At 35.3% G+C, this 22,329-nt stretch overlaps 4 protein-coding genes across 4 annotated transcripts in view; 3 read left to right on the forward strand and 1 right to left on the reverse strand.

The window, feature by feature from the left end:
• The window catches only part of LOC113004247 (5-hydroxytryptamine receptor 2A), a 52,643-nt gene extending 49,077 nt beyond the window's left edge, over nucleotides 1–3,566 (forward strand). The window contains 1 exon segment of the mRNA XM_039456709.1: nucleotides 47–3,566. Within this exon segment, the coding sequence (XP_039312643.1) occupies nucleotides 47–549 (503 nt within the window). The 3' untranslated portion in view covers nucleotides 550–3,566.
• Nucleotides 1–22,329, reverse strand: part of LOC105199577 (26S proteasome non-ATPase regulatory subunit 1) — a 42,880-nt gene that overhangs the window by 14,559 nt on the left and 5,992 nt on the right. Inside the window, exons 9-10 of the mRNA XM_011166730.3 lie at nucleotides 15,644–15,859; nucleotides 15,176–15,240 (exon numbers count right to left, since the gene is read on the reverse strand). Of these exons, the coding sequence (XP_011165032.2) occupies nucleotides 15,176–15,240; nucleotides 15,644–15,859 (281 nt within the window). The remainder of the gene's footprint in view (nucleotides 1–15,175; nucleotides 15,241–15,643; nucleotides 15,860–22,329) is intronic.
• Nucleotides 17,160–19,509, forward strand: LOC105199574 (lipase member H-B). Its single transcript, XM_011166725.3, has 7 exons — nucleotides 17,160–17,251; nucleotides 17,565–17,733; nucleotides 17,815–17,966; nucleotides 18,327–18,575; nucleotides 18,876–19,052; nucleotides 19,129–19,240; nucleotides 19,366–19,509. The coding sequence occupies exons 1-7, from the start codon at nucleotides 17,227–17,229 to the stop codon at nucleotides 19,421–19,423; spliced, it is 942 nt and encodes a 313-aa protein (XP_011165027.1). The 5' UTR covers nucleotides 17,160–17,226; the 3' UTR covers nucleotides 19,424–19,509.
• On the forward strand, nucleotides 19,981–22,083 carry LOC105199575 (pancreatic triacylglycerol lipase). The gene is made up of 7 exons (XM_011166726.2): nucleotides 19,981–20,026; nucleotides 20,307–20,475; nucleotides 20,548–20,696; nucleotides 21,013–21,258; nucleotides 21,333–21,539; nucleotides 21,615–21,735; nucleotides 21,973–22,083. Exons 1-7 carry the CDS (start codon nucleotides 19,999–20,001, stop codon nucleotides 22,028–22,030), a joined length of 978 nt encoding a protein of 325 aa, XP_011165028.2. The 5' UTR covers nucleotides 19,981–19,998; the 3' UTR covers nucleotides 22,031–22,083.

A 22,329-nucleotide genomic window follows, 5' to 3' on the forward strand; every position in this document is an offset into this window, starting at 1 on the left:
CAAGCTCATCCATTTTCGTGAATCGAATCTTTCGAATCCTTTGCAGGCAGCACCAGGACCCTGCTGTCCGCTAACGCGAGAGCAACGCCGTTACGACGCGCGGCGACGATGCGAGCGCACAACGGGGCGATGGGCACGAACGTGACCCTGAACCAGAGCAATCCATCGTCGCCGAATCTGCTGAGGTACCCGGGCGGCCAGGTACGCAGTCATCACTCACGCAACAGCAGCGTAATCTCGCGCAACAGCTCTCGCCACGGTAGAATCATCCGACTGGAGCAGAAGGCGACTAAGGTCCTCGGCGTGGTGTTCTTCACGTTCGTGATCCTGTGGGCGCCGTTCTTCGTGCTGAATCTGGTGCCGGCTGTGTGTCCCGATTGCGAACGTCGCATTGACCGCAAAATCTTCGACCTGGTCACCTGGCTCGGCTATGCCAGTTCCATGGTTAACCCGATCTTCTACACCATCTTCAACAAGGTCTTCCGCCAGGCGTTCAAAAAGGTGCTGCTCTGCAGGTATCGGAATCAAGAGTGGCGACCGCCTAGGTAGGCTCTGGGCCCCGGGAGACCGGGGATCGCCATTAGCAGAGTGTGAACGATGGGAAGAAGATCGATGTTGCGTGAATTGTCAAAGAGACAAAGTCGGACTCTTCGAATGGTGCTATTCTATTCGCGCGATTAGCTTGTTTCGAGAAATGTTATAACGAAAGCCTGAATAGCTAGTATTCTTTACATGTGTGTGTGTATGTGTGTGTGTGTGTGTGTACGTGTGTGAATAGCGCTGCTGATTGTTGACGGATTAAAAGTTATCTATCGAATCTTCCTATTAGCGACTCCTGTTAACGTTTCGTACCCAATAATAATTTTAACAAACTAAAAATATTTTTTTAAATCCTCCTATATATATGTACTGCTCCTACATGTAATACTTCATATCAATTACATATCAATATGCAATAATATGTAATATATAATAACGCCTATTTTAATAGTTTTCTATTTAAAAGTAATCGGCATTTCCTAAAAAAAAAATATTTTATTATGAGAAAACTCAGATCCCTTACTAGGATTATTTTTGATAACTCAATCGCGAGATAATTTTATCTCCATGCTAATTTTTATTTGCTTCATTTATGTTTCGTAATAACATTTAACTTAAGTAATTTTCAATTTCAATACTAAACACATTTTCCATGTTCAATGATAATATCTATCCTACCTGATGTTTCATCACGATCAAATTTATGTTTTATGCTTGAATTACTTTTTAATACAAGATTCTCAAATGATTTTCTTTATAAATACACAAATACCATTCCTCGAACGTTTTCTTGCGTGCGTTTAGAACAAACTTTCCAATAGCTTGATCGCGCAAAGACTCGAAACGCGAGTAAACAATCTGACTAGTAGTCTAATAAGGAAACTGTAACATAGTACTTCCAAACACGCTTCCTGTAACCGCAAAATCACCCGATAAACTACCGCTGACTAATTAAATTCTCAATTGAATTTCCCTAATTAAATCCCGCACGGAGTAACGAGGAATTTGTAAATAAAAACGGAACGACGTGCGTTTAATTATAATTACGATTAAGAGCGTAGAATGTGTATGTATGTGTGCGTGTGTGTGCGCGCGCGTATGCGTGTATAAACTGTAAAAACTTGATAGTACGTAAGCTGTTATTAATGAAATCGGTGCTCATGCGAAAAGTGTGTCAAGAGTGAAGTCATCGAAGAACGAGGAAAGATTCCAAGTTCGGCAAGATAAATGAAACGATCGATAGAGACTCATTAATGGCATTATAGTGTCGTCGATGTATATACGAAAGAGAAAAATATCCTCAAGGAAAAACCCTTGATCCTCTCGTTGTTTCTGGCATGTAAATCGCCACGCAATAATTAAAGAGACACGACAAGCTTCTTATTATCATCCCCTAATTAATTTTGCGAAATGTGCCCGGTGTTTAGTCACCGGTATACTTTTCTTTTTAATAAGAACTTTTAAGAGATCACGCGAACTCAAAATTTATTCCATAAATTCCACAGGCTAAAGGAGACCCTAAAATACAATCTCCGATTCAATTTTATTATAATTATGCAACCATAAATAATATCCCAATGCAAATGTATCGGCAGCTCGACAATTATAAATCTCGAATGCAATCGCGTAACAATACAAATTGTCAGCGTTGTTGCGGAATTGTATGATTCCGTAATCGCCGATTCTGAATTCGATTATATAATGCATGTACAATTGCAGATCCGGCAATTGTATCGAGAGTTCGCAACTACAGATACGTAAGTGCACCGATTGCGGAATCGTATGACGACAGTGCAATCGCGGGGATTCCCAGACGCGTTTACGGGATACGAGGAGACAAAGGGAGAGGAGGGTTGCGGTGGAAAGGGGAAGAGAACGAGAGAGCAACCTGTCGTTCGCAAAAATAAAGACACGATCGTCGAATTTGCGCAAGCGTGATGCAACACCACGGCGCTACGGTTCGCCGTTGTATCGAGCCGGTGATTGGAGTACCAGGCGAGTACAGAGACGGATGACGGATACACACACGGTGACGACGAGCCCCCTATCGGACCCCTCCATCGGACCGCCCAATCAGAAAATCAATTGTAGGTCGCCGCCGCATTAATCGTCCGATCGACCGACTGTTCACCGTCGTCACACTAATTATTTAGTTTTCCATCGTTGTTCGCGGCTTGTCCCGACCCTGCGGAAACCATTTAAACTGTGCGCAACGAGATGGCCACATTTTACTGCCGATCGTTCCCGGGAAAGAGACAACCGATAGACGATATAATGCCACGCAATTTCCATCATCCATCGATTACGTTCAATTAATAACTTAATGTTACCGTTAAAAAGGCCTCATCACAAATTTTCAAAGTACCTTACGCGCACGCAGACAATTTAGCAATCCCGGATTTTTTAAATTCAATCCTTTTGTTTCATTTATTTAAAAAATAAATTTTAATTTCCTCGTTTCTTTTATTTAAAATAACTAATCTCGAGTTGCCATAGAAAATACCTTTCAACATGAGGGATAATAATAGAACGAAGTTTTGCGGGAGGGAAAATCTCGCTGTAGAGTTAGACTCAATTATCATTTACAGGAAATTCGTTAAATTAAGATATTAAGTTTGTTAACGTGACGCTAAGTATCGTGCATTTAGGACGAGCGAACCTTGCCAAAATCGATCGAGATTAATTGACCTCGCAAAGTCACGACATCTGGATTCGCTCGGGTTCGCAAACTCGAGGAAACCTCTCTATCTGATGTTACAACCGGAACGGCATTAATTATACTTACTCATTAACGCGCAGCACAAGTTACGTCCCTCGATAAGGCGATTGAATGCACAAGATGCATTCGTTCTAAGATTGAAACTCCCAAGAACTTAGTTACCGAGGTCTCAGTAACCGAAACAACACAGCGTGAGAGAAAAAATTTCGAGTTGAAACAGAGTCCAATGTAGAAGTAAAAAAAAAAAACAATAATCTGATTTCATTCCAATCGGAATAACGTAAAGGGAAAACAGTGTTATTTTATTGACAACTTGCGCGATAAATATATTAAAATTAGACTAAAGTGAAAATAAAACGGCAAATAATAACCCCTTGTGAAAGAATTTAAAGTTGACAAAAAGTATTACATTTTCCTTGTATACTCAACACGCGAGATAATCGTGTCTCTTGACATTATTCGTACGCCTAGCTTTTCGTCGCGCGGCAATCTCTCGAGCAAGTACCAACTTGAAACGGTAATACGAGGTCTTCCGCGGAATTGGCGTAATTGGCAATCTGCACAATTAGTCCGCGTCTCTCGTCGAAGGGAAAGACTAATCGTCGTAAGCCCCGTGGGGCTGAATTCCCCATTAACCCTTAAACGACGCTCGAAACTCCCACTTACTTCCGATAAAAATCAATAATGAAAGAAATAGCGAATCGTCTCAAATTACATTGACTAATATATAATTATGTATTAACGTCAACGAACGCAAATATAATAATGTATTACCAAACGCGGAGACCCGAAGGGTGATACGAAAAATCGATTGAAAAATTAATCGAAAAATCGAAGAGCAAAAAAGAGGAATATTCGCGCGAGGAAAATAGGACTCCCTCGTCTAATTCATTCGAATAACCGAAACGCGTCGAGTATTTGGCAAACAGCGGAAAGACAAATTGTGTAGAAAACAGTCGCGACTGAAACGCAAAGAAGAAGAAGAAGAAGAAGAAGAAGCGAGAAAGCGGGCAAGTCCGAACTGACTGAGTTCGGCTGACGTTAATTAAGTTCTCGACAAGCTCAAGTGGCCCGATAAGAGTCGGGGTGAACCTGTCCGAAGGGAGTCAGGGTCGATATCTTCACAAGATTAAAATTTCAGAATTCCCATGCGGATTATCGCGAATTTCTAAAGAAAAAGAGATAGAGATAGAGATAGAGATAGACGGATAAAGATAGAGATTTAGACAGATGGAGAGAGAAATGCAAGCGTGACGTTCTGCGTTTTGCGGTTGCACGCATCTCGGTGCATCTCGATGCACCTGGCCTGCGAAATACATTTCGCAGACCGCGGCGCGGCGAATATGTGCTGCATGTAGTACTCACTCTGATATATAGCACATGAAACTGGGTACATAGGGCACGATACATAGGTCAATTAATCTCTAACCTCGGCATTCCGATATATTAAATTAGTCGAACCTTCAGGATGGATGACTATTAAAAGCATCATTCCTTACGGTCTTTTCGTAAAAAACAAAAAGTTGAAGTTAAGCGGACAAATTGAATTTGTCGGCCATTAAAGGTCTTGGGGGTCTAAATTAAAGCCTTTCTGTCACAGTCCAAAAAATTGAGCTAATATCGAGTTAAATGTTAAAAGCCTTGGCGCATAAATCAGAGATTCTTCCCCTCGGGATCGAAAATTACATCCTAAATAATAGAAGCGAAACGACGCCGGTTGTACCTGCTAAGAGAAACTGTAATAATTTATCAGACTAGCGTTGCGGACAGTGACATAACTGCATCCGGACTCGTTAATCTATCGTAGGAAAATGAAACGGCGAACTTGGAGAAGGGAGGAGGGCTGGAGGGACACGGATGAGAAGAGACGGGTGGAAAATGTTTTTCCAACGCTCGCACGATAAACTCGTTTTAATTAACGAGCGGATCCGCGTTAAAATACGACGTATTAAAGCGCATTATTTATGGAAGACGAAGTGCAGCGGCGGAGAAATAAATGTAACAACGTCCGGAGAGTCCTGAGGAAAGTTACTAAATCCTACTTTGCAGATTTCTCAGCCGTCATTCTCAAAATGCAGTAAGGTCCTAACTTTTGCGGACATTAAATCCCAGCACAAGGACGCACCTTTTACGACGGAGAAATAAATTAATTCAAAATGAGAATTCTCTTTTCGAGGAGAGCTTCTAAACCTCTGGGTAAATAAAACCGTCGTTATTTTAAATATCAACGCGATTTTTAATTGCGCAAGAGCGATTTACATGAAAATTAAAATCACTGCTAATAATTACTAACAAGAATTAATTAATAATTTATTTAAAACTGAAAATAATAATTGAATTATTTCGATGAACAAGTAGTAAATTTTTAAAATATTTCTCTCTCTCCCTCTCTCCCTCCCTCCTTCTCTCTAATAAATAAATATTAATAGAAAGTGCTGACACACTCATTACTACTCTGCATATCTTTCCGATAATTTCTTATCGATTTCATTTGCTGGCCTAATTTTTTCAAAAATGTTCTTTAATTACAGTCATAATTTTAGCGAATGTTGTCGCGCCGAAAGCCATTAACTTTTCACAAGACGCTGCGCGATTTTCTCGCATAATTTTTATCTGCTGTCCCGCGTCATGAAACACTCATGTGCATAAAAAGAGCATTACTACCGCACTTGCGTCGAGCACGTGAATAGACTTCCCGACGCTGAAAAGCGGAAAAACGCGCGGTTGTTCAAACAGCATTGACATCGAGTCCTTTGAACGGGCAATAATTTATTTTATCATTATTAATTATTAATTATAATGACAATTAAGTCTGAATTAATTCTGTATATTTTATCTACAATTGATTTTAAATATAGTCCGTTACTTTGAAAGTAATAATTATATAATTAATAATAATCATATGTATTAGTAATTATTACAGTTGTTAAATAATTATATTATTTTTATTATCAATTTAAATTAAATAATTATTTTTCTAAATAATAAACATATTATAGGATAAAAATTTTTAAATAAATTTCACGAGATAATAATATATAAATTTATATATATATATATATATATAAGATTATAAATGTAGAGGAATAAATAAATGAAATTAAATAAAAGTTATAATTTATGCTTTTAAAGAGCTCTAAGCATTTTAAATATGTTACAAAATATTCTAAAAATATGAATAAATTATTTAATATACAAGAATTTTATGCAATGTAATTTTTAATGAAATGCAACAGTGTTTATCAATTCACGATTAAATATGAAACTAGTGTCCCGTTAATTACCCGATTATTCCCCGTGAATTAATTCACAACGAAGAGAAGAAGCGCACGTGAATTAATTCCAGTTGCGAAATATTAAAATCGGACGCTGGGTCTTCGGTGGCTCTAAGCAAGGATTATCGGAGGTTGCATCCTCCGCGAAGCCGCTAATCCTCTCCGTGGGATTTAAATGTCACGTGAAGATATTAATTCGCACACACGAGCGTAACGATCCATACTTGTTCTTTTTATTCTCTTAGATGATAATCTCCATTCTTAACAATTCTAATACCTGAAAGTAATTACTCGTGTTAAAAGAAATGATTATCTCCTTCTCTCTCTGTCTCAATTAAGCACCTTTCTTGTCTTCAAGTTCTGTTTCAATTAAATTTCACAAAATTTTTTTCTCTTCTCTAATCCTTTTTAAACGTTTCTTTTTCTACTTAATCTTTATGTTCTCTAAATCGAGAGGACTTTTGAGAGCACGTTCAAGAATCTGCTCACGCATTCCTAGATCTCCTTTTCATCCCCAGAAATCCCTAGTTTTCCCAAAATTAATTTACATACGGCCGCGATTAGCACACTGATTAAAATCAAGATTAATGGATCACAGGTAGCGCACTTTCCTTGGTTCTCGCCGCTGCTTATTACCCTAATTCCCAGCGAATCCTGCCCACTCGATCCAACGTCCTTCTATAATCCTGACGAGACGATCCTTCTAAGGAAAATCTTATAATTTCATAGGGTGACCTAAATTTTCACTGAACCTACTTATATTTCTTTACTTGGATATTTATCAAACACATTAAACGCATGATGTAATAATTTATGTTATATTCTATTAACTGTTTATCAACATTACCAAAATTTTTCATATTTAAGACATATATATTATCTTGTATTTTATATTATTTTATAATATATATGTACATATTAAAATTATTTGATATAATTAATTCTAGATTAATTTTTGAATTTTAATTTTTTATTTTCAATATTGTCTTAATACTACTGCATAATGAAATCCTTCTTAACGATTGAGCCTTGGTCCATTTGTTTGAACGTTGGAATTTAATCGTTCGGCAAGTCCCGGGGAGTCGAAGAAAAATATTTTCCAGGCTTTTCAAGCTTTATTAGACGGCCGAGGTGTTCGTCGGGTTAGACTCAATGCAATCAATAATTTCTCAAAGTAATAAAAGGCATCAATCGTCTTGAAATTAAATTTTCTTACCTCAGATTCAAGATGCCAAGATTACTGAAAAGTTTGATTGCCGACAAAATAATAAGATTCAATTTATTGCCACTTGAATTTTTACTTTAAATTCTGTTACAGTATCGTGATTTCGATATATCTCGTCGCGACTCAATTTCATATTAAATACTGCTGATTTAAATTCCAATGGAAAAAAGTCAAGTCTTTCTCGTAATATATAACTATTGTATGCATAAAATCTGTCGGCAAATTTATACAAGATAAAAAATTCAGTTCTTTCAATCACTAACAAATATGTTTCCTTTCTGCGCGTTTTTTTCACTTTAACACGTTTGTATGGCTCTGACAGTAATTAAATTTAGTAATAAAAAATCAGATTTCTATAGGTATTATATTCCAATGCATATTACGTTCGGTATGTGATATAACAAATGATATATTGCATACGATTCACCTCTATCTCTCCCTCCCCTTCTTCCCTTGCATCTCTCTCTCTCTCTCTTTCTCACACGCTTGAAAGGATAAAATGTTGGCTACGTGTGCATAAGGTCGGGTCCAATGCGGGTAACAACTTGTCTCGCGATCAATAATAGTGCACGCATTCGGATGGATAAATAGCGATCAATTGCAGGCATCGGGCATTGCCATAACCGCGTTAACGATTACATCGCGAATTCCGGGAATCGCGCGTTAATTGGCCACGATTGCACGATCAATTACTCGCTTTGTCCACAGCGTGTGCACCCGTTCACCGGTGTGCATTGCTTACTGCCACTAACCGCCACACTTGAAATAATACGCGAAATAAGAGATGGGATAGTAATTAATATTTGGAACTATTCATTTACTAGCAGTAATTAATGTTGCAACAGAGTAACGTTTAAGAGTAACGCTTAAGAGAAACGTTTGAGACATTTCAACAGAGAAAAACAGCTTTGTAATTAATAATTACAATGCCGGCATTGTAATTTAACAATTAACCATTGTAATTATTAGAATGAATGAATATATAATTTAAAAGTTGCTTAATAATTAATCATTTCAACGCTCGTGCTCCTACAATTTAACAATTATAATTAATATGTTATGAAAATAGGTGCATAAAGTAGTGCTGATTACGAAATACACGACCTTGCCTCTTGAAAATAATTTACTAGTAATCCCAAAAAATAATAGCTATCAATTTGAGAATAATTATTATTAGATAAAAGAACGCATGTACAATCAGTTGCGTTGTTACATTGTTAATGTAACAAAAACAACAACATGATATTTCGCAATCGATCTAGTATTACACATTTATTTATGTTTTTGTGCAATCAATAGAGCGTAATATTTCACGTGTTTCTCTCAAAGAAAAATACCGGTCAACGCGAAAAACCCAATAATTAATCAACCATTATTCAGTGGCGATTTTCGAGAGAGAGAAAAAGAGAGATTATGATATTCTAGTGATTACGAAATGCACGCAGCAAATTCGTCTCTCCGCGGGACTCAAAGCGACTGGATCACTCAAGTATCTTTTGTAAACATAAAACGTAATGTGTCATTTTAACATTAGAAATCCTAAGCACACCCTTAATCTCCATTTGTTTAAATCCTTGCATATAAAAATGGCAAGTTTGTATTTTCTAAAAATTAATCATTATTTTTATCATAATTTAATTATTTAATCAATTAATACTTAATTTAATTTATTATTTAAGATATTTTATTAAACAAATGTTGCTAAACATTGCTTCTACAGTTTTCAAATATATCAATATTTACTTTAATAAATAAAATTAATATATTTCTCTCGTACACAATTTCCTAAAATTTTATTATTTCTACTTTTTTTATAAAAATTGAATAAATGTGGAATAAATTAAATTTGAATACGTGAAACTGATAAAAAAAGAGACAATCACAACGGTTATGTTTGAGATCAAAGGAAAGTAAATTTAAGGGTCAACGAAACATACAGAACGAATTGGCGTGGGTGCGACGGAAAATGGGGCAGGGTGTTCAAAGAGATTCAAGAGTTGGAGAAATTAAATAAAAAAGAAGAACGAAAACATATGACCTGAAATTTGAATGATGAGAACCACTAACCCGTGTATTGTCCGGAGATTAATTGGAAAGAACGGACAGCAAGGATTAAGCGAGGATCTTCCGAAGAAATGAGAAACAGAGTCAGGGACGAATCTGGCGAATTTCTGGGGTTTGACAAGATGAATAATTACATCCTCGAAATCCCGAAAACCCTTGAAATATAGAAAAATTACTACAATTGCCAACAAAAATCTTTTTAGAAAATCTTGAGAAGATTAAAAAAGCATGCTTAAAGAAATATTCAAAAGATAGCTACTTTTGCCGTTGTCACAGCTTATATCGAAAATCCGATCCTGAAAAGAGCGCAGAATGGACCCATCAAAGAGTCGCAACATGAAATAAAGTTGTGCTTTCAGTTCGTCGATCTGGAAAGATAAAAGCTATTGATTCTTCCTGTCTCATACGTCCTTCTTTGTTACGTGACGCAGCATATTACAGATAAAAATTCATTGACTAAAATTATAAATTAAATTTATAATTATTGAAATTTCTGTACGATCAAATGGACAAAGATTTCTAAAATTAATTTCTAAATCAGACATTTCCTAATTTATATAATAACTTCATTTATTTCATCAAAGGATAAATATCTATTATAAATGTATATAAAATATTATATCTTCATTCTTATATTTTATTTTTTTAGTGAGGTAATCTATGATCTTGAAAGCAATCGAAATCCTGTGATACCATATTTTATGATTAAAATAAAGAAAAAAGAACTTTCTTTTTAACGCAAGGTAGTGATTTATATTCTAAAAAGAAGTCTCAAATTGACTTGGTATTTCAATTAAGAACCTATTACCTTACTCTTTTATTGATTGTTCCTAAACAGGTCAAGTATTGGTCGAATAGATAAAAGATAACACCAAAACGATTTACGGACAAATGTCTGTCGAAATCTCGGTCATTGCACTTTGTGAAATGATAATGCCTCCGTTCTCGAGCTGGCTATCTTCTCTATTAAAAAATTGACACTACGATTCAAAATAAACTCTCTTAAAAACATTTACTAACAAATATCTGTTCAAGTCTCAATCGTTACACTTGAAATGATAACACCTCTGCTCTCGAATTGGTTATCTTCTATTCAAAAATGGATAATGTAATGCAAAATAAACTATCTTAAAGACATTTACTAACAAGTGTCTGTTGAAATCCCAGTCGTTGCACTTGAATTGATAACGTTTCCACTCTGGGATTGGCAATCTTCTATTAAAAAATTGACGCTATGATTCAAAATAAACTCTATTAAGACAATTACTGACAAATGTCTATTGAAATGTCAGTCGTTGCATTTCAATTGATAAACGTCTCCACTTTCGAATTGGTTCTTCTTTTCACAAATTGATACTATAATGCAAAATTCAAAATAAGCTCGCTTAAAAAAGTTTATAAAAATTTTCTTCTATAAAGTAGTTTTATTTATATTTCGTAAATTTCAGTAAAATAAAACTTTATTTTCTTTAAAAGCGCAGTCAAATAAAATTTCACTTTCTTAACAAAAAAGATAATTGTCTTTTCATTTTTTTTTTATCAAACAAGATTTCAAAGCTAAATTGTACAATAAATATTTCATAAAATTTCTCTTTTAATATTAAAAATTATAAAATAAAACATACACTCTGAAAAAATTTACGAAAAAAAGCGACTAAAAATTCATTGAGATATATTTTGATCAAATAGGAATACAACTCTACATATCTTTTTCTCTGTCCGGAAGAGCCCGGAATACTTACTACAACAAGACAGAAAAAGCAGAAGTGACACAAGCACGTAGAGAGAAAGAAAATAATGCACGTCTTTTCTATATCGCATGAATGGTGGATTCCTTTTCTCTTTGACTATACTGAATGGTCCAATGAAAAAACATGCTATTCCGTAAAATAAAAAAAAATAGGTTAAATTATCTTTCTAGTAGCCTAAGCCAGCTATGACTCGTTCAATAAATTACGAGATTGTGGAATAGTGCGCTTATATATGAACTAATAGTTTAGAGACTAACTGAGATGAAGGAGAGCCTTTATAGAAAAATAAGTCGAGTCGTAGAATAAGATATCTTCATGTAAAGCTTCATTTTCGAGAAAAATATCTTGACGGATTAATATCTTTATACACTGTTTTATGCTTAGATGGTTTTCAATATCAACTTTCTAATAAACGTCCATTTTTTTATGAAAACGACTTTCTGCGGAACAGTTCATTCTCATTGAGCTCATTCTTGATGGTGTTTCACGTCTTGTCGAGCACGAATAAACTCCTTCGGCTTTCATCGACTACCGCCGACGCAATAACGCATCACCCGTGGGACGAGGATATTTCTACCCTGAACACCTCGTCTCATAAAACTGCAAGCCTTGTAATGCGAGACGGCGCGGCGCCTCGGGATATATGAGGTAAGAAAGGATTATTCCTAGTCGATTTAAAGTAAAAATAGAACGCGAAGGAACCATTAAATCTTTTTAATCCCCAATGAAAGCTGGAAATATTGACTTAGAGTTTAAATTAACTTCAAAACTGAAAAAATTTTAATTTATGTAGTCCGAGGCATAAAAGCTTTAAAAAACATTGGTCTTTTGTCTTCCTTTAAAAGTTAAATTGCGTTTTAAACTGAAAAATAATATTTATACGAATAAAATTAAACAAAGAAAACTGTTTTCAAACATATCAGATTTTAATCTTGCTTCTTACGAATAAATCATAAAATAAAAATTTGTAATATTAAAGAATATTTCCTAAATATTATCAAATATCATAAATTTTACAATTTTAAGAAAAATACCAATCTAATTCCACAAATTATTAGGTTAAATTTATTTAAAATTAATAGTTTCATAAAAAAAATTGTAAATCTATATTAATTTGCAAGACCAGATATTTTATTTTTTATTTTTTTTTATTTTTGAAAATTATGTAACATAACCATATCAATAATAATTCAAAAGAAAAAAGATGCTTAATAATATCGCAAATTTTTCTTCTTTATATTTGACAAGCAAAGAAATTAAAGTTTCACCTAAACGAATAGTTTTCAGATCTAAATTCAAGTTCATTTATGAAAACCCAGCCTCCCTGAAATTGCAATCTGAATGTGCAAAAACGGAGCGTGGTACGGTTTGTGGTATATAACTTATTCAATAAGTCGGCCTCTATTCACCCCGGCTAGCAAGATGGGGTAATGGTGATGATCTCAAAAGAAACAGAAACACGGTATGTAAAAGAGAAACGAGAAGGGAAAGAACGCGAGAGAAGAATAATAAAAACGCATCACATCTCATCCGAAATTAACACGAAGAGCCGCACGCGAACAAAGCGAGCAAACTCGGACAAGCGTGGTCTATACACGGTATTACCCGTACAATATTCTAGATTCCCGCGTTCCTTTATCCATGGATTCTTTGGCTCATTTCCTGACTTCACGTCGACGAAAGCACGAGACGTCTTATACTCTTTGACATGTAAAATCTGAAAGACTTCGCATTCGCGAACTGATAACGAAACATTCCTCGTCCAAGAGGGAACTTGTTTAACGTTGAAAGCTATATATAAATGCGTCCCGTTTCTCGAAACACATTTTTGATTCCTCGAATATTTTCGGATTTTGACATTTCGAAGAGAAAATATTTTCCTGCTAAAGAAATGAGAAACAGAGCGAAAGTGCTAACAAAATTCGGCTCGATTTTGTTTCGCATCAAAGAATAAACACGTTTAAATAGTTGCAAAAGGTTACGGTCCGAATTAGCTAGGCAAAAGGCAAATTTACGGTCGTATCGTGATATTCCGTTTGTTATCTCATGTTAACAATTGCAAATCAGCTGTCAGTGTCGATCATGGAAAACTGTTTAAACTTGCTCGTTTATCAGCGTCACTTTCATCCATTGTTAAGCTAAATAGTTCCTATTCGATAAGTTCAAATTTCGAAAAATAATCGTCGTTAAAAAATAATTGACACCTGTGAGGGAAAAACACTCGGAAGAAATGCACACAAAATACTCGAAAATCGGATGTTTCTTCCGTTTCTTAAATCAATCAGTGATTTTTTCACAATAAAAATGTTTATTTAGTCTTTCGCATAATTAAAAATATCAAATTAAAATTAAAATATAAAACGAGAATACTCTTGTTAAATAAAACATAACAATGAAACAAAATAGACAGTTTATTAAATTAAGAATGAGAGGATTTCCGGACGAATTAAGAGAACAAAATTAGAGAGAAAAATTAAGTGACAAAATTAAATTCTCCAGTCAACTTCAAGGGAATTTTAGTAGAACTAAAGTTCAACAGAAATTTAATTCAAAGCTTTGTTGTAAAGATACGCATAGTAAAAAAACTAAAACAAAAAGAGAGAGAGAGAGAGAGAGAGTCAGTGTTGAGAAAGAAATACTATGAAAAGCCGTCTCCAAATTGTGTGTCCGTAATTAAAAGTATGTCCAGTGGTAATGTGACACGCTTTAGATTTAGATGTTAAAACAATTTGTGTCACGTTTCATATTATTCACACGTCGCGTCTTATATCATCACGAAATCTGTTATTTTTAAAAGCTGCACGTGAACGATAATATCTCACGCTATCACTCCGAGTGAAAGGCGGAGCCTTTTGTTCCTTTGTTTACTCGTATTTGTTTCATTTTGGTCACAGTCATATCATAATATCCCAAAATATCTTTGCAATCGATCGCAATAAGCTCACGAGAGCGACCAGCCACTGTACATTAGTACAAATTACTCTTATGACGTCAGTACCGAAACTTTTCAACACTTAACTTTTGCAGTGCCTTTGAGATTGCTTGATTGCTGCTTGTTTTAATGCAACAACGTTTTAATAAATTATTCCAACCGATTAATTCTTTTTCAATGTTTTACAATCGATGTTATTGAAAAGAAAGATTAACGGTTGATGTTTTATACGTTAAACACCCCAGTAAACAAATATCCGATATATCGATTCCTTTTCTGTTTGATATTCAATCGATTTTACAAAATGAGGATTAACATAAATAATCACTTGCCGCAGGAGTTGATACAGAACGCGTCGACAAAAATTAATATCTGATAAATTAATTTTTTTCTTTTATATTTAACGCTTGATCATCGCTGTTTAAAAATAAATTGACGCGTTTGCCTTCCTCTTTTATGCAAAATCACAACAGAATGGTTAAAGCCTCGTTATTCTCGGGCTTTTGGATGAGTTAATACGCTGCGAGCATGCAAATATGATTTCAGTCGAACGCGACTCTCTAAAGAGAGGTCGAAAACCGCGGAGTCCACAAACGCACTGAATTTTCGCATTCTTCGGTTGCATTGAATCTACTTTGTGGAATTGAGTAATTTTACAAAGGTACTCACCGGAACAGCAGGAAGCCCAGACCCGTAACCGCAGCTCGTCGAACGTCATCGTTAACATCAGAAACCTGTTATAACAAAAAAGATAGTTCGAGTACAGTTGCTCTGCCAGAGAGATTCGACTTGCCTTCACTTTGATTTGAAATCGATACCAAAAACCATCTGTCTCTCGAATTAAAGCAAAATCACTATTGTATAAGATCGACAAAACCCATTTTAATTAATTCAAATTAACTTTTCATCGAAATTTGTCTAAATACTAAAAATGTTTAGATCACTCTTTTGTGCACAAGAAACCAAAAATAAAATAAAATAAAATCTATGTAAAATGCTAAAGTAAATAAAGATAAAATCAAAATAATATAAATTAGAGATGAGAAAATCGAGCGAAACTTTTCAGAAAAATAAGAAAATGAAATATACCAACAGTCGACAGACACTACACTAGTATGTTTCGGATAAAACACTTACGGCAACATGCAGAAGTTTGCGGATGGCCTGGTTGTTTCCGGTGCCGCAATAGGCCATCGCCAGGGTGTACATGCCGCTCCTACGCAAGATCGGATCCTTGTCGGCGCACAAAGACGTCACCAGGGGATCGGCCTCCTCGAGACGGCCGTACATCGTGAAGGCGATGCCGACCGCCAGGCCACGCAAGATCTTCTCGTGCTGCGTCTCTTGGGCATACTGGAAAAGCATAAGCCTCATAAGGAACTCGATAATCGGATAAATGTCAAAACCGAGAATATCTTGTTTTTACGGCGAAAGTCGAGAACATAATAATATAATACTTTTTAGTTTTGCTATAAATAACGCCAATTACTGCTCGCGCCCATAAATACAATTGTACAGTATTTTTGGCTTTCAATATTAATGTTTAGAAATTGTTTTTCTAATTAATCGAATAAAAGTGTTTAAAATCGCGTTTAAAAATTGCCTCGCATTCAGAGATTATTTTTACTCGGTTATCCAAATTGGAATTTAATGTCATTTTATCGAAATCTGTAGAGAAAAAAACTTTAGAAGAATCTTCCAACACTCAGCTACAAATTAATATTTTTCCGATATTTTTCGTACCAAGAAAAATATATTGTTCAGCTCTGTACAAAACGCTTTTCTACTTTAATCCTTTTTCTAAAAATTTAGCTTCGTCAAGTTGCTTTTAATTGCTGACTGCAGACGCATTTATTTCGCAGAGATCAGCAATTAATGCGCGCAAGCAGCTTTTTGCAGGTGATCGAGATGTGCTTGTGCGTTACTTAATCACAGCCGCTGGGATACATTATGGAACCCGTAATGGGTAATTCGATTAAACCGACCGACTAGTGGCAAGTTATGATTCGTTTAGCATCGACCTGCTGCTGCTTGCAGCAGTGGCCAGTAGCGACGAAAGTTAAAGCTCGTTTTAGCCGCGTGAGAAACTACTTTCAGCGAGAAACGTCGAAACTAAAGCGCGGCCACGGTTTTGGGAGACTCGGAAAGAAAAACTTTGCAAATTAATGCGCGAATAGCGTGAGAAAAAGCACAGCTAAAATGTGTCTTTATCGGCCATTTGCCAGAGAAAACAAGACTTTATCTAAATCATTTAGTGCTAAAGGCACAAAGAAACACGTATCACTTTGAAAATACCTTATAAAATTTAATTGTAAGAAATTGTAATAAAATCTTAAAACAATATTTAATATCAAAGTTAATATAAACGACAAACTTTCAAAGAAATATTCAGTATTAAGAGACTTTAAATTATTTAAATTTTACATTTTAGATTAAAAATCTTTTAACCAAGTTTATCGACAATTACAAACTGTCATTTCTACAAAGAAACGTCAATATCCAACCGTAATTATTAAATGTTTCGGATGAATTAATCTCTTCAAAATGTCGTCGTATGTCAATATTAATTGACATCCATTGACTGATATCGTCTTATCGAACTCCCCGTACAAACGTCAGTCGAAGAATGTCTATAAAAGAATCGTCAGCAAAATTACAACTTTATTTTTGCTGACGACGGAATCATCGGAATCCAACAGACAGAGCCGATCATTGTAAACATGGCTTCGCCAGCGATTGCAATCGGTGAGTAAAAAAATAATTCTTGAACTTCGTCATAGTGTAGTCGCAAAGAAAATATTGCGTCTTAATTATATAATTACATATGTGCGAAGGAAAATTATTCAGTTGTGCGTGCGTATTCTTCCTGAATTTCGCGTCTTCGTGTGTGAAAAAATAATTATTCTTTGAACAGTTGCCCACTCATAACCAAAAGATTGCTCCTCTGGTTTCGAACAAAAAAAAAACTACCAAAGATTATTATATTTTGCATACATCTATAACGCATTTAATTCCGTTTCAAAGAATCATTTTGAAATCAATGTACTTTTGTGTGCAGTGTATCCCACCCTAATAGCATCCTTCGCGTCGAATCCAAACTACACGTTATTCGCCGATGAACGTAAGACGACGTACATAATCGACATCAGCGAACATGAACTTACACCGACAGACTATGAGGAACTTGCCCAAACCGCCCTTAAAACAAGCTTCCTGTTATACACTCGGTAAATATGTCCAAAATATTGAAGCGAAAGCTCAGCTTCAATAAAGATCGTAGTATCTAACACAAAAACTTTTCTTCCCAGATATAATCCGAAAATCGGACAGCCGTTGTTCATTGATGATAAAGACAGCATAAAGAAGAGCTTTTGGAATCCTGCTCATCCCACTCGTATTGTCACTCACGGATGGCGAGGAGACATAGAAGCCGGATCCGCTTGCGACCTGATTCGAGACGGTAGGATCGCTGTCAATCTTAATACCTGAATCCTTGCTCTCTTCAAAAACTTTAATGTAATTTTCTCTGTTCGTTTACTTCAAATTTCGGAATTTTGTAATCTTTGCAAATTTTTTAAATTTAATTTTCTTTAGTCCCTTAATATAGAATCCTTCCCTGTTTCCACTTCCTTGTTATTTTCAAATCTCTGATCCTCTGAATTCCTTAAATTCTCAAACATAATTTGAATTTCTGAACTCTCAGATTCCACGCGTCGTTCTAGTGCTCCAAGAGAAAGAGAGAAAAAGAAAGAGAGAGAGAGAGAGAGAGTTTTGGCAACTAATTTCTATTTTATTAATATTTTCTCTTTAATATCCTCAGCTTATCTCAGCATCAACAATTATAATGTCATCCTAGTCGACTGGAGTACGCTAGCCGGAAATCTTTATTACTGGAAAGTCGCCCGAAGCGTGCCACTAGTAGCGGAACGTGTGACACAATTAATAGATTTCCTGGAAAGCAAAGCTGGTCTAGATCCTTCCATAACCAAAATAGCAGGGCATTCTCTGGGAGGGCATATCGCCGGTCTCGCCGCTCGTAATGCAAAAAGCAAAATTGCTGAATTGATAGGTAAAATAAAAATCACCCAATAAAGATTATTAAGAAAAAAAACACAATATAAAAATAAATAATAACGTAATCAAAAAGTTTCAATGTCTATTCTAAAAAAAAAAACATTGTTAAAACAACATGAATCTATTCGAAAAACTCTCTACAAAAAAACAAAATAGTGAAATATAAAAGATAATAATAAATACAAATAAAAAAAATTGAATTTGATAACCTTGACAATTTTTAAATATTGACCTTTCATTAATTTTTGCTAAAACTCCTTTAACCCAAAAAACACTAACAGAATTCAATTTGTAGCTTTAGATCCCGCAAGTCCCTTGTTCAACGAAAAAGGACCGGGAGAAAGAATCGACAAATCGGATGCAGCTCGGGTGCAGGTGATTCACACGAGTACCCTTGGTCTAGAAGATCCGTTAGGCCATGCCGACTTTTATCCGAACGGCGGCAAGGATCAACCGGGATGCAACTTTTTAAGTAAATAAAACTTGCTATCGCACGCCGAAATCAACATCGCTTGCCCATTAATTAAAATCCGCTAATTGATTCGCAGGTCTCTCGTGTCCTCACTCGAGGTCTTACGAGTACTACGCCGAGTCCATCTTGAATCCGAGGGGATTCCGTGTCAGGGAGGTGTTCATGGGTGGTCCATCTCTCGATCCGAAGTGAGTACAACGTCATTTTATTTCACAATGTGAACATTCATTCTTTTCCACAACACAGCATCATCCATTCTCGCGTAAGTTGGTAAGGTCGCCAAAACATTAATTAATTCGTTTATTATTTCCAGCGCATGTGGAGTATATACTCTAAAGACTGCCTCACAATCACCGTTTGGGCTCGGATAACAATTGACATTGTTATTGCGTTACTATTTTTATACTGTACATACACCTGCGCTATTAAAAAATAAATATTTTGCGAAGACTTCAAATCAGCGTATTATTTGAATAATTTACTCAGCATTTCCTTCATAATTCATAGTACACTTTACTGAAACTGTATCATATATATTTAAGTTAACCTTAAACCATTACTATTATATCTACATAGTTCATCAATAGAAAAATTCTTGTTTTATCATTAGATATCAGAGTACTTGAAATTATCAGATACCAAAACGATTAGAAATTATCAGAAGGTTTGTCATTGCATCAGAAATTATTTCTGTCAAAAAAACATTATATATCCAATTATGATCATCACTTTCCTTTTTACAGACTTTTTTTAGATTAATTAATATCTGTTTAGATTAATATCCGTGCAATTTTTACTAACGTTAAATAATTTATGAAAACTCTAGATATCATTGATATCCTGAATGGTTTATCTATATGACGACGGCGAACAGATGTTTATCAAGAGACTATAAAAAGAAAACATAAATCGGCATTCTATTAATGTTACACAAATCACTTCAAAGATGATTGTTTCACTGGCATTCGCGTTGTGTACGTACAGAATCAATTACTTCGTATTTCGTAATCAAGTATTAATGGGGAAAAAAAATTATTCCTATGTTTGAGAAAGAAAAATGTATTTTTTAAATTCGTAGTTCACTATTTGTGAAAGTGATGTCCTTGAATCCCCGTAGACAAAAAAATTATTCTGCATAAATTTGTGACGTATTTAATTCATCACTAGTTTGAAGAAATGGTTTATTGTGTTTTAAACAATTGTAAAAAATAAGATTTTGTTAAATAATTGTAAATCAATGGTTTAACTTTACAGTGTTTCCCTCTTTATTGATGTCTATGGTGACGAATCATAATTATACGATTTTTGTCGACGATGGTGGAACACCACACCTGATCGACATGAATGAACCTAAATTCACGCAGACAGAACTCGAGGAGTTAGCTAAATCCGCTGAAAAAACTACCTTCTATTTGTACACTCGGTAATGTACTCGAGATACATTAACGTAACGTAACGAAAAATATCGTTTCTAAATCAATCTCTTCCTCTTTAGAAGTAATCCCGTAATTGGACAGGAGCTGGTCATCGACGATATAGACAGTGTAAAAAAAAGTTTTTGGAATCCTGATCATCCCACTCGACTGGTCACGCATGGATGGAAAGGAAATAGCGGACAACCCGCTTGCACTCAGATTCGAGACGGTATAGAATTATTGATTTCAATTATTTTTGGATCATCTGCACTTTGTTTAGATCCTTAATTTTTATTCTCTCCCTATCTCACTTGTCTTTAAATTTTTTAACTTTTATTTCTCAAATTTAATATTCTTTGATTTCCTGGATCCTTGAAACAAATTGTTATCCCTTTCTTCTTATGTTTAATTTTCTTTAAAAAGTTTTCTACAAATTCTCAAATTTAATTTAAATATCTAATCTTCTGAATTTCGTTAGCATGAATTATTTTAGTGCCTCAGCGATTAATTTCCGTTCTATTAATATCACACGTCAATTTCCTCAGCTTATCTCAACGTTGGCGATTATAATATCATCCTGATCGACTGGCGGGAAGTAGCCAAACACATATATTTGAAGGCCGTGAGAAATATGCCATTAGTGTCACAACGCGTGGCCCTTCTGATAGACTTCTTAGAAAACAATGCAGATCTCGATCCTAACAGAACCACGGTAATCGGATTCTCCTTGGGAGCACATGTCGCTGGTCTTAGCGCTCGTTTCGCGACTAGCGAGATCGGCGAAGTAGTCGGTAAATTCAGCAAAAACTTTTAATTATTAGAAAACTAGTTTGAACTAAAGTCAAAGCGAATTCCCGGTTTACAGCTTTAGATCCCGCGGGACCTTTTTTCGAATCAAAAAAACCAGGAGAAAGAACGGACAAGTCTGACGCGATTTACGTACAAGCGATTTACGTACAAGTGATACACACTTGTACGAAGGCTCTGGGTATAAAATTGGCAATCGGCACTTCTGATTTTTATGCCAATGGCGGCGGAGAGCAACCAGGATGTGATCCGATCAGATGGATCGGTAAAAGACGCTTCCTATTATTAATTCACGTCGCTTGTTGATCAGTAGTTAATAAACTTATCCCACAATTTGCAGGTGATAGCAAAGCGAGTTGTTCGCACTCGAGAGCTTACCAATATTATGTCGAATCCATCACAAATCCTACAGGTTTTCGCGTTGATAATGTGTTTATGGGAGGACCATCCCTCGATTTGAAGTGAGTACAAAGTCATCTTATTCCGTAACGTGAACATTTCTTTTTCGACACAGCGACACGTCTTATAAGTTAGCGAAACAAAGTGAGCAATCAATTAAAACTATTTTTGTTTTATTTATTGCTCATTTTATTCCGTTAACTTATAAGACATCACAGTGATATCCATTTTCCATTCGCGTAAATTTACAAGTTTGCCGAGACATTAAATAATTCGTTTGTTGTTTGTGTTATTTTCAGCGCAAAAGGCGTTTATACTCTGAAAACAGCCAACCAACCACCATTTGCCCTGGGATAACAATTAACATTATTGTTGTACGATATTAAGAAATAAATTTTTTTTATTTCAAATTTTCTGCATGTTATTTGAATAATCGACTCTCTCTAGTTCTTAGCTCTTATCAGAGCATAGCAAACCTTCAACGTATTACTGTGGTGTGCGCTTTTTACAATTTACATAGATATATACATGACCTACAGTTTAAACGCTGGTTCCGAACGATTCTATTGGTATAGATCCTCCGTCCTAATTTAGAACGATTCTATTGGTATAGATATTCTCGGTGGTTTGCCATTGCCTCCCGAGAGATAACGTTC

Source organism: Solenopsis invicta, chromosome 13 (assembly GCF_016802725.1).
Source record: "Solenopsis invicta isolate M01_SB chromosome 13, UNIL_Sinv_3.0, whole genome shotgun sequence".
NCBI lineage: Eukaryota > Metazoa > Arthropoda > Insecta > Hymenoptera > Formicidae > Solenopsis > Solenopsis invicta.